At 40.4% G+C, this 13,438-nt stretch overlaps 1 protein-coding gene across 5 annotated transcripts in view; it reads right to left on the bottom strand.

Annotated features, from left to right (window-relative positions):
• The window catches only part of Chn1 (chimerin 1), a 209,372-nt gene that overhangs the window by 11,770 nt on the left and 184,164 nt on the right, over positions 1-13,438 (bottom strand). For all 5 annotated transcript variants that reach the window (XM_023719153.1, XM_023719154.1, XM_023719155.1 and 2 more), the window contains 2 exons: positions 8,562-8,646; positions 292-465 (listed from right to left, as the gene is read on the bottom strand). In XM_023719153.1, coding sequence (XP_023574921.1) covers positions 292-465; positions 8,562-8,646 — 259 coding nt within the window. The remainder of the gene's footprint in view (positions 1-291; positions 466-8,561; positions 8,647-13,438) is intronic.

Below are 13,438 nucleotides of genomic sequence, written 5' to 3'. Positions count from 1 at the left end.
TGACCTTGAACTTGTGGTGATCCTCTTGCCTTAGCCTTGCTAGTGCTGAGATTACAGGCATGTCTCACCATAGCCAGCATTAAGCATCTATTCCATAACCTGAAATCAAGCTGTTGGCTTTGTTAATTCATTCTAGACTTTGAGATCCTATGACATATGAAACCATTCTCCCCAAAATTACTGGAAATAGCAGCAGTGTCTCCAGTGTCACGACAGGGCCCCACCTGAGAGGCGCTGGGGCTCCAGTGGTGGGGACTGGAGCCAGTCAGGGCCCATGCCAGCGGTGCTCACCTCTGGACTCAATCTCCCTGATGCACATGTCCACCACCATGGGCCGCTTGGTAATGTGCGCTTTCACAAGTGTCGTGAGGTCGCAGCTGTAGACCTTCTTCACATGCTTCAAGTCTGGCTTGCAGTCATTTGGGACCATCTTGGAACACTGCTTATGAACATTCAAACCACAATCTGTGAAGAATAAAAGGAAAAATTCATTATTTTCACAGTTGGGAGCACTGCGAGGGTTTAGCTTGGCAAAAGGCATTCCAGCTGGAATGAGGTTTTAAAGTGGACTAGCCTCCAGTGGCTCCTTCAGGGTGGAAAACAATATTCTCTTCTTCCTTCTTGAAAAAAATCTGGCTGTAACCTAGGAAACCAGAATTCTACTTCACTCCTTTTTTCTTTCAGTACTGAAGAGTGAACCCAGGGCCTCTGAACTTAGATACATCCCCAGCACTCCCCATTTTATCTTGACCCAAGCTTCTGCTAAGTCACTAAGAGGCTCAGACAGGGTTTGAGCTTGTGATCTTCCTCCTTCAGCCTCCCAAAGCGCTGAGATTCTAAGTACATGCACCATGCCTGCCTCATCTATCATCTTGTCCTAGGAGCCAGGAGCATGAGAGAAAAAACTATTTAAATTTTTTTTTATATTTTATATACCCAATGCTGTGGGTTGAACACAATGCACTTGTGTTTTCAAAAATTCATGTGACAGCGTGACAGGTGATTTGGTCATGAGCACTTGGGTATCCTGAACACATCAGGGCCAGCACAGAACCGGCGTGCAGAAGGGGCCCGCTGTCCTGCCAGACGGAGACACAGCACTCGCCCTCTTCGGCTCTCCTTTCCACCCTGTGAGGCTGTAGTGAGGAGGGCCATGCCAGCTGTGGGCGACCTTGATCAGGTCTTCCCAGACCTTAGAACTGTAAGAAAACTTTCTGTTCATCTATGGAATTTTGCTATGATGGGATAAAACAAAGACAAACTTCAAACTATAAATCAACTTCTTTTACACTGTATGTATAAGAATTACATTTAGAAGTTGGAGATGTAGCTCAGTGCTAGGGTTCTTGCCGGGCAGGCACAAGGGCCAGGGTTCAATCTGCAGCACCATAGAGAAAAAAGGACAAAAACAATGATGAGCCAATGAATGGCCAAAGGACAGCAATAACAGGTATTTCTAATGTGAGCTATAATCTTATCTTAATATATTTCATACCAAATGGAACTGGAACTCCAAAGGTAAGAGTATCCAGGGTCCTCTTAAAATAGTGCTTCTCAGGGCCCACCAGATAGCTCAGTGGATTAAAGCGCCCGCTCAGGCAGACTCAGGGACTGGGGTTCGATCCCCAGTGTGCTGAGACAGCGTTTGAGAGTGGGCATAGTGTCACATGCCTGTAATCCCAGCACTTGAGAGGCTGAAAAGCAGGAGGATCACTACGAGTCTGATCTGTATAGTGAGACCCTGTAGACCCTGTACTAAAATACATTAAAAAAGAATGCTTCTCCTATTTATATCTATACATATTCCTTTCTATATATGATTACATATAATTTATCTAATGGCCCAAAGTAGCAACAATTATTATTGGCTACTAGTACTATAATCAGCTAACATTTATTTATTTTAATTTTAATTTTTTTTTTGGTGGAACCGGGGATTGAACTCAGGCCCTTGTGCTTGCCAGGAAAGCACTTATTCTATTGAGCCATCTCCCCGGCCCTTAGTTAAGATTTATTGAGGGCTCACTATTCTCATGCACCATTCCAAGTGCTTCACATTTACTGTTTCATTTCAAACTTACAATATTCTATGAAATAGGCACAATCATTTTATATCTGAGGAAACCAAATGTATAGGTGACATGAAACCCACTCAGCTCTAGCCTATGGATGGTGCTAGAGTTGACACTTCAACCTTAATCTTATTTATACCATAGTGATTCTACTGGAGTTATTTCTTTGCTCTGTGTTTTTGCTGGGCTATAATTTCTAAGATGCTAGAACTCAAACATTTAACATTTTCTGGTTAATATTTCAAGAAATTTTATTTTAAAAATTATGTATTTATTTGTTTGGTGCATGGTCTCACTATGCAGCTCAGGTTCATAGTCATCTCCTGCTTCAACCTCCCCAGCGCTGGGATTACAGGCATGAGCCACCACACCCAGTTTTGGTGGCACAGCATACCCAGTGTTCTGGGACCGGCACGGCATGAGATACTGGGCATCGCGCCTGGGTCCTTGCACTTGCCACGCAGCCCCTTAGACTGCTGAGCTATCTCCGTGGCCCTTCAAGAAATCTTAGAAAGGATAAAGAAGAGTACTTCTGCTCAATTAGACAGTAAAGTGATAAACTATATCACTGCAAAGTGCTAAATTAAAACAATTAAAATAAATGTCATCTTTAAAAATAAGGTCAGTGTGAACTACATAGCAAGACTGTTTTAAAAAAATCAAGTTATATCATGTACAGGTACAAATTCCTTATGATGAATACGACCATTATATATTTGGAATGTACCAGTAAAAATAATTTTTTTTTGGGGAAAAAAAAGCAGTGGTCATACCTAACAATTCTATTTTTGTCACATTCCCTTCCTATATGTAAATCCAAAGTGAAATCCAGTAAAGCCAAACAGTAAAATTTTGATGCTCTATACAATATCGAAACATCTGAATGGTACTAAAGGTCTGACACTAACTTTTCCCTTTGAAGACTCATCTTCCATTTTGAAGACTGGCAGGCTTCTACACTTGCTGACTCCATAAAAGCTGAATAAAGTGAGGACTGAGCTTAGATTTAGGTATTTAGGGAAAGGAAAACGTTCTTTAAACTAACATTCTTTTATTTGAATAATATGAAACTGCAGAAAAATAAATTCAAATTTTAGCAACAAATTTCAAAGGCCAAACTTTTGGCTAGATAGTATATGAAGTCCTTTAGAATGCTGTAAGACAGGGCAAAAACATTAAAATAAAGCATTTTTTTTTAATACCTTGAAGTTCACAGGGCATTAAAGTTCATACCAGCCTTGAGCTCATTCTGAAAACTGCTGCTTCAGGGACACAAAGTATATCAATATTTCAGTTTGCCATTAAGACTTTATTTGGTTTTCATACTTATTTATTAAAGTAATATAACTTTTATATGGTTCAATGTCTTCTAGAAGGGTCTGTCCTATAAATGGGAAAAAAGTCTGTAGATTTCATTTGTTGCCTTCTCTTGGTTTGGTAGGCAATTTTTATGTTACTATTAAACCACATTTCTCCCTCCCAATTTCTCAAGTTAGCAAGTGTAGAATATAGGAAAAGAGGAATAAAAATTCACATCTTACATTATACTTCCTCCATATATTCCTGTTAGACTACTACTGTTAGGTCACTTTCAGGTTTTCTGATGTTTGATTTCTCTAAAACACGGATGGTACATGTCTAGAAAATGTAAAGACCTTTTTTTTTTTTTTTTTTAACTCTCATTCTACTGACAGAATTAAGAGATGACATAATTATAGTAACACATTACAAAGAAACAATATTCATTCTTTTTTATGATCTCCCTCTCCCCCTTTCCGTTTTGTGGTAGTGAGCGTTGAAGATGGGCTCTCTGCATTGAGCTATCTCCCCGCCCTTTTTTTTTTCTGCAACAAGCCTTGCAAAGCCACTAAGTTGCCTGGGTTGGGTTTGAATTCATCACCCTCCCGCTTCAGTCTCCCAGAGGGATGAGAATTTAGGTGTGTGCCACCATCCCTGGCTCAGTGTTTGTATTTATATAATTGTAAACAAAACTGTATTTCATTTTTTGCTGTGCAAAGGATCCCCTCAAGGCCTCACATGTTCTAGAGATGTGGTCAATCACTGAGCTATACCTCTAGCCAGTAAGTTTTACTCTTGAATGTATATATTGTTTTTCAATCCATAAAAATTAGAATAGCTCATTTTAATATCCATAAAAAGTAGAATAGCTCATTTTAATATGCATCACAAGTAATTTTCATTAAGCAAAATTAAGAGGACTATCTTATTCCTTGGAATATTTATACAAATATTGCTGTCGATGAAGAGGGGTCATGTAAAATTGAAATCCTTCAAATTTTCACTGACTTAGAGGGACAACCAAAAATTCTAGGTACAATCAAAGCAGCAATTAACATATTATTTCCTCTTCTCTTCCACCTAAAAGTGCTCTTATATTTGATATACTGGTTTTGGTCATCAGGAAAAAACTCCCATTGTTTGGGGCAGCAATGATAACGATGGGCTAAAAACAAGTCACCTTAATAAATAGCCTTAAATGATATTTAAGTTGAAATATTTTAAAACAATTATTGTCCTTAACTCCTTAAAATATTCTGCTAAATTCCCAGCAATTTAGGGCTGCTGGTAGAACAGTGCTCTTTTCCTGGGGAGGGATGTTTGACAATGCAGTGATTACATAATAGATTAACTTACTAGTTAACATTTCGTAATGAAGAAGACCCCAATTTGATGAAAAATTTGTCTGAATGAACATCCTCTGAATCTCAGGTTATAAAGGCTACCTACTTGGATCATAAACACTCTAGCAAGTAGAGCATCACTCCTCAGCTGCAATTAGACACTTGAATGTGAGGTTATTTTACTCACTCTGGAGGAAGCAGAGGAAGGGAAGGCTTTGGCAGATGCTGCTGCTAAACGCCTCCTACATTACCTAGTACTGCCGGGTTCTCAAAAGTTCATGCTGTGCCATGCTGAATAGGCTCAGGATCATCCCTCTGTCCCCTCCGCTGTCCTTGCTGGCTATAGTGTGTGCTGCTGTAACACTAGCGATTTCAGGCCTGAGAGGACCCAGCTTGCCTTTCAGAATGAGATGATTTAATCTGATTCTTACAGCAACTTTCCTGGCCTGGTCGGCTGAATGCCACCCAACTGAGAAAGAGAGAGAGGTGCAGAGCAGGGAGGATAGTGTGGGTGGGATACAGAATTGCTGCATTTCAACACTACATTAAAAATTCCAAAAGTTCTCTTTTGCCTGGGTAAATTTTGGAAAAAAACCCCCAACAACCTCAGAAGAAAGCAAGCTTATGGATCAAAAATAGATAAGCATATCCCTTTTTTAATGAGCAATAAGCTGCCATTTCTCTTTGGAAATAATGTCTTTAATGTTTATTCCCACTAGTGTATGAGCTTCCTAATGCTGCTGTAACAAATAAGCACAAACTTGGTGGCTTAGGGGCTAGGGATTTGGCTTAGTGGTAGAATGCTTTCCTAGCAAGCTGAAAGCCCTGGGTTTGGTCCTCAGCACCAAAATAAAAAAATAAACCTCCCCTAAAGAAAAAAACATGGTGGCTTAAAGTAACATGTACTACGAGAGCTACATCAAGGTGTTAGCAGGGTTACGTTCCTCCCAGAGGGGGCACCATCTTTGCCTTCTCCAGCAACTACAGGATGACCATATCCCTTGGCTCAAAGCTTTCCCTTCATCTCTGGACACTGTGCATAGCATCTTCTTAGACCTTTGCTTCTGTCCTGACATCATTTTTCTGTGGTTGTCATCCTCTGCCTCTCTCTTATATGAACCACTGCCAGTAGTGATTACACTGGACCCACTCCACTCCAGGGTCACCTCTCCATCTCGATATCCTTACTTTAAAAACACCTGTAAGTTCCTAGTGCTTCGAAGGTGGTATGTTCCCAGGTTCCAGAGGCTGGGAGAGACATGCCTTTGGGGACCATTATTCAGCCTACCATAGTGAGTGTGTGTTCCTGTTCAGTTCTTAATTTTCTGCTTTGTTTTAGATAATATGGATGGCCCAAAAGCCAGATGAATCTCGATTACTTTAGAGCTAAGAATCCCACTGTCCACCCAAGTATAATTAACTGCCAAAGAAAACAGAATTATTTCAGTTCCAACCCCAGGCCTTTGTGTTTTAAAAAATGGGTGGACACATGCTTGTATTACACATTAATGTGGTTCAAATCCACAGAACATAATGCTTTTAAGGACAAGATAAAACAATAAAATGAAAAATCTTGCTCAAGGCTTTTCTTTCAATTTCTGTCCTTATTCACAGTAAGGGGTGGAGGCTATGAATGTGGGCGGCTGTGGGGATGCGGTGGTGGTGAATCATTTTCTTTCTCTTCTAATAGATGTTCCAAAACATTTCCTTCTAATGTGGTTCTGGACTGTGGCATATTACCACAGATTATCCGTACATGCTGTACCTGTTCTGTGTGGGTAACCTTCGCTCTCACAAAAGGTGAATGGTACACACCATTATTCTGGTAAAAGCTGGTAAGTTAGGGATAGCTGTAAAATGCTTAAGAAAGTGTCTGCTGGTCGAGGATGGCCCAAAGGCAATCCAGGCTGAGATCCTTGTTCCTTTAGGAGGCAATTTTTGCTTTGGAAAGAGTACTCCAGTTGCCTTTAAAAAACCATGATAACTACCACCATTCTTATCAGAGATCTTCAATTCCATGTTCTCCTCCAGCTCAGAGGCACAACTACAGCTTCGTAATGATGGCTCCTCAGCTTGACTCTGACAGTCAGGTTTTCTTGTAGCCTCTGAGACTGCAGCCGGAGCCTTGGTTCTCCTTGCTGGGAGTTCAGGATTGAATCTGTGGCATTCTAACACCTGTCCCAGGACAGGGAGGTTCCTGTCTGTGCCTGAGTAACGACATGCCAAGGACCTCGTTATGCCTTGCTGATGCTCAGGGGACAATGACTGAGGGAAGAGTAACTTGGGATACTCCCACATGACGCACAGTACACTTTGCTGTTCAAAGAAAATCCAATCTAGAAATATGTGAAACCAGACCTCAGAAATTCTGCACATAATAGACAACAAAAACACTCCAGAACCTGCCACAAGAGATGAGGATATTTCTAGCAATAAAATGGCCAGTTACTACAGTTACCATTTTGAATTAATTTACTCAGTGTACTTTTCTCATATAAAGCTGTATGCTAAAAGACATATAAGACACTCTGGCTTTACAAATTAAATACCAGAAAGAAACTAGTCTTTATTAGCCATTATAAAAAAATGCAGCGAATGCTGCTGCCAAGTGCCATCCAACAAAAAGGAAAGTTTGTAAAATCGTTACAGTGTGTTCTCATCTACTTTATTTACCAGATCTGACACCATGTGAGTTTGGGTCTCCCTCAATGTTAAACTGACCATGAAAGGTAAATATTTTTAATTCACTCAGGACATTAAGGCAGCCAGGATGGTGTAACTAAAAACAGTCATGAAAGAGGACTTTCAGATCTGCGTCCAGAAGTGGCAAGAATGATGTGATACGTATGGTCACAGCAAGGGGGAATATTTTAAGAATTAATGGCAATGTGTCTTCTATTGTAACAAATATTTTAAATTTAAACACATGCCATATTTTTCCATCTATACCTCACAAATGAATTTCACACAATGGAAGTAACTACTTCATTTCAAAATGTTTCAATAAATCCTTGCATTATGTGTGTGACATGATATTGGAACAAAAAATTTTCAAGTATTGGTGGCTAATTAGGATTGCAAACAGATTCAAGTAGCTTAAAAATGTACTCCCACACTAGATATTTCTCTATGTGTAGATCTTAAGGTTCCTAAATGTAAATCTGTAATATCTTGGTCATATTTTACAGAAAGGATTTGAAACATCTAAGATTTGAAAATGTCACCAAAAAATATTAGTGACTAAGTGGTTTTTCAGAATTTTGTAACCATCTTTGAAGATAAACTCATTTTTGTTGTTGTTTTTGGTACCAATAATTGAACTCAGGACCCTGTGCTTGCCAGACAGGTGCTGTGCCACTGGGCTATATCCTTGGCCCTCAGATTTTTTTTTTAAAGCTTTGATCTCACAAAATTTTTAAGGACAATCCATTTTAACAAGTTATCTTTAAAATTCAGTTGTCAAGGCAACAATCATAGGTCCTGGTACACTGCTTTATAAAAAAGTCAGTTTTACAAATTTAGTTACAGTGACATCAAAGGCAAGTATTAAATATAACTGCCTTACTTTTATCTCCTTTTGTCAGCTTTTTTAAACAAGCTGACTTTTCTCTTTTCAGTGTACTAGAACCAGAGCCTTAGTCTTCTCTCCATCAAGTGCAAGAAGATCAATGGCAGACAAAGTATCAATGTCCAAGGTAGCTGCCTTCGAATGTGGCTGACTGCATATGTGGCAGAGTCAACCAGGATCTAGTCTGTTGTGTGTGTACCTGAGAGTAAATTTCCTTAACACTTCATGCTTCATACTTCCATGACTGGCTCAATCCAGAGAAGAAGGAATTGCTCATACCTGCACATTTCACTCCCTGAGCGATGAGACCCCACATGAAGTTGGCACAGTATTCACACCAGTGTGGCCCTCGGAATGTATGGACCTGGAAAAGAAAAAGGCAAAGAGGGAGAGGGAAAGGACACAGATAAGGACGTTGTTCCATATCAAAGAACTGAGGCATGAGCCATGTTTCTACAGCAGAAGGAACACGGCTACTTTTAGAACTATGGTTGGGTGGCACAGTAAGTACTTTAAAGATTTTCAGAGCTTCATTTTGTTTTAGAAACTGTGATAAATCAAACCAATATTCTGCAATTTATTGTTGATACAATTTCTATAATGGAATTTTCTGGTGAGTCTCAAGTACAATCAGCTTCTTCTATGTTTTATATGAATACTGGCATTTTGGAGTAGTATGACATGAACAAGATAAGCAATAACAAGGATGACTCAGAACCACAACAATATTGTCAGATCACCTACCTTTGTGACCATAGTAGGTCACCAATGGTAAAGGGGACTGGTCACAAATGACTTACCAAAAAGGGCCAATTTCTTTTAAACATTTGATACTTTCTGTGTTAGCAAAGAGAAGGAGCACACTTTAGAAACTACAGAAGCTATACTGAATTAGAAACCTTATTTGAGTGTAATTATTCATTAATCAGTCCAGCTAATACAGGTTTTATTGTATTCAATTCCTTTTTGCCTAGGAAAAAAATGAATTCCCAAAGAGGAAAGGTTTAAAAATGCTAAATTTTCACAGATTTTTATGCATAGGAAAGAGAAAAAACAGTAGCTTAACTCAGGTGAAAACACTACTAGAATAGAGAAGCAATGAATTTAAACCATAAAGATTAAAAAATCAAAAGAAAAACCTTTAATACTAACACTAACAATTTAAATTTCTGGGCAAATACTGGCTGAAAATGTAACAGAAGGAAAATTTATAAGGAAGCCACTGATTTGTATTAAATTAGAATTATTTATAATTTCCTATTGTTCTGTGTTTTTCCCCCAGAGTGCTGGAAAGCAAACTCAAATCCTCACACATGGTAGGCAAGAGTTCTATCACGAAGCCGCGTGCTTGGCCCCTTAAGATAATTTCATACACACACACACACACACACACGTATTTCTCCAGAAAATAAGAATGACTACCACAACATTATTTCATTCTAATGTGAGTATCTACTAAAAGAGCTTTTGCAAATAATGAAATTCATAAATAAGATTGTCACTCTTTACAGTTGTTATATTAATGTATTAACTAGGTCTCAAAAACCAAGTAAATGATTTTAAGATGTATATAATATATACCTTATTTCTGTAAACTTAAAATGTCACAAGTGTAGCATATCATTTAGAAAAACAATGCCAAATCTACAACATGTCATTGACATATCCCACTTTCAGAGATGTTAAAATGTAAATTATACATATTAAAAATCAGAGACACACAGCATTTTAGAATTTAAAATATGATCACTGGCCAAAGAATCTCTATGGCGCTGTGCTGGATGACCCGGTTCATTCTCGGCAGGTGGGTGCTCACGACCACGGCTGCTGTGAAGCAAGCTTGAATAACACTGTTACATGGATTTTGAAAGGCAGGACAGAACCCCACCTCCGTCTTTCACGGAAGTTGTTCCTGCAGTGGTGTGATGCTGCTCAGAGGCTGTACATGGAAAGCAGTTTCTAGAGTTGCTGAAGCAGAGCCCAAGAGCCACGGCAGGTGCTCCGGATGTCCTTCTGCCTGTCTCTGCTCTGCAGGGAGTGAAACCCATGAGGACGCAATCCTGCTCCACGCTGGTGGGGATGTGTGAAGAGGACAGCACCAACTTGTATAAAAAGTTACTGTGACTCAGTATAGCGACATCACCCAGAGAGAAAGTCTCCGGGACATTCAGCAGCCTCAGGTTGCCAGATCTCAGCACAAACCAGAACCACTTACTTGATAAGACGCATAAATGTGGTGTTGAGGACGTCCCAAGAATTGGTCTGTACTTGCCAGTTTACCTCACGGTAGAGTGTCTGCAAGTTCCACTGGGAGAGCAAAGGCAGTAGGTGCGCTCCTGTTACACAACAGGCTTCTGGAGAACAGCACTGACCACTGACAGACAGAACCCCTGTCCTTCCTCACCTTCTCGAAAACAGTGGAAAATGGAATTTTTTGAAAAGCCCGGGCGTTTCTTCATAATACATTGCTAAAGAAAGGTTTTAACTATCTGTGCAGGCTCCATGTTCTCTAAAGGAAGCACATGTATTTCAAAAAAGCAATCATTAGAAATTGTTACTATGTGTTTCATTCTTGGACAGCTTTTTATAAAGGCATCTTGAATTACTTGGGGCACTTTAAAAAAAATTGCTTTGAAAAGCTTATGTAGTTCCTAGGAAACTGTCCCAGAAATAGGCCTTGCGGCACCAGAAAGCAGATAACTCTATTTGTATAATAGAAATAACTGGATGGCCCTTTGCCTTCTTATATCCTACAGTACATATACCCACGCTACAGGTACTCTTATGGGTGCTCTGTGACCCCTATGACTCCCTGACACTGGATTGATTGATTGTAAAACTTTGTAGCCTTGTATTTCCTCTGAGGTCCCAAAAATAAATAGTAATTTCATTCATTAAACATTTCTACTCTAAGTAATAAATAAGTATTTTTTAGTGACAATATATACAAAGAAAAGGGCATGGATTTAGGAAGTTTATGGTAGGTTTCTCCTGGTACATGCTGTGTGAGATGCTTCAATGAGTGTTTTCAGAGTTTGAGGGAAGCAGGGCGAGAAGTGTTGGTTCGGCATCAGGCTAGAGATGCTACCACTGAGCTGAGGCTTCATCACATGGAAGTGCTGAGGCTTATGGAGCAGAGAGGTAGGTGCGCATCAGGAAAGACTGTTCCAAGGAGATCTATGGCACAGCTGTGACAGAAAACAATGTGGTCGCTAGAGTTGCAAGGAAGCTCAAGTGGTATGGAGGGAAGGACGGGTACGGTGGAGGCTACAGAGGCAGGCTACCCAGGTATGTTATGCTCAGGAAGGAGTTTGGGGCCACTTGAGGTTGTTAAGAGTGACACAGTCAAGAGACCAAAGCTACAGTAGACTGATGCACCGACAGGCACATGAGTGGGGAACAGGTCTGGAGGTGAGGTGGGAGGAGAATGGGAAGGGTGGGCCCGAGCTAAAGATTCATGGGAAAGATGTGACCGAGCAAGCAGGCTCTTGGGGCAAATGGAGATGGAATTCAGGAGAGTAGCCAGCTTTAAACGAACACTGTAGACAGCGAAAGGTGGGGGGGGGGGCACACTTCTGCAGGAGGGCTGGGGAGCCCTGGGTCAGAGAGCAAAGGGAGTTCACACCAACACAGTCTCTGTGCCACAAAAGTTCAGTTGGAATCATATGAGTCTAGGGAAAGGGAGGACCAGGAGCCTGCGCTGGCCAGGCACTTGGAGAAAGGCTGCTGGACTTCAAATTCTGTGCAGACGACACTGAAATCTGTGCCAATTGCAAGCTTTCTTTGTATAGTAAGCAGTTGACTGCATTATTTTTGAGCTTTATCTAAATGCTTCATTTTAGCCGGGCATAGTAGTGCACACCTGTCATCTCAGCACTCTGGAGGCTGAGGCAGTATTGTCGTAAGTTTGAGGCCAGCCTGGTCTACATAGCGAGTTTAGGGCCAGCCTGAATTATAGAGGGATCCTGTCTCAAAAAATTTCATTTTATATGTGCATTTATATTATCAATGATGTTTCTATCACATATGTTCCCAACTCAGAGTATCTTTGCACATTCACAACAGCTACGCTGTGGGAACAACCTACATGTCCATCAGCAGGTTAACAAAGAAAATGTGGTAAAGAATGAAATAATGTCCTTCATAGGAAAATGGATGGAACTGGAGACCATGTAAATGAAATAAGCTGGTCTTAGGTAAAAATCGGTCTTAAGTTAAAAAAAAAAATCGCATTTTGGGGACAGGGAGATAGCTCAGTAGTTGAGCGCCTGCCTGGCAAGCGTAAGGACCCCGGTTTGATCCTCAGTATGGCATGCTGAACTGGCCCCGTGTGGTGCTGGCCACTGAAACCGGCTATGGTGGTGCATGCCTGTAATCCCAGGGCTGGAGAGGCTGAGACAGGAGGATCACAATGAGTCTGAGCTGTGTCATGAGACCCTGTACCAAATACATCTTTTTTTTTTTTAAATGCATTTCTTTTATAAAAGAAATCTGAAAATCAGTAAAAAACAAGGTAGTCTTTTAGTGATAGAGAAGGGGATTAGAGGAAGGGGGACAAAAGAGAAGTAACAAGGATGAAAATAATCAAAATATGTTAAAGACATGTACCCACATTGTCACAAATCTTCTGCATGATAATACGCCAGTTAAAAATCAGTTGCACAAAGCACACAATTTACACTGATCTTGAGCCTGTAGGAAGCATGCTGAATGAATGAAGTTGGGCACAGAAAGACAAACCCTGCATGTTCCTTCTTCTACATGGAAGCTAAGAGTTGATCTCCCAGAAAAAGAAGGCAGTGGCTACCAGAGACCGGGGAGGAGAAGAAGCACACAGTGGTACAGTGAGATGGGAGGTGTACCCTCTAACGTCTCCAAACAGCTGGTGGAGAGAATCCCGAATGTTAACATAAGGAAATGATCACTGCTCCAGGTTACGGACGTGCCGCTTACTCTGATCTCATCACTGCACACCATACACATGTACTAAAAGCTCACTGTGCCCTATAAATGTTTGCAATTATGCATAAGAACAGCTTCCATCTAGCACAACAGAAACGGGTATTTCCTATGGACAATTCTATAGGCACTGAAAGCTGATGATTTTGCTTACTATATATAGTTATATGTTAACAGCTTGATTTAAAACTTATCTA

The sequence above is a fragment of the Octodon degus genome, unplaced genomic scaffold, assembly GCF_000260255.1.
Source record: "Octodon degus isolate 3935 unplaced genomic scaffold, OctDeg1.0 scaffold00065, whole genome shotgun sequence".
Lineage (NCBI taxonomy): Eukaryota > Metazoa > Chordata > Mammalia > Rodentia > Octodontidae > Octodon > Octodon degus.
Note: the sequence above shows the minus strand (reverse complement) of the source record. Positions and strands in the feature narration are given on the sequence as shown.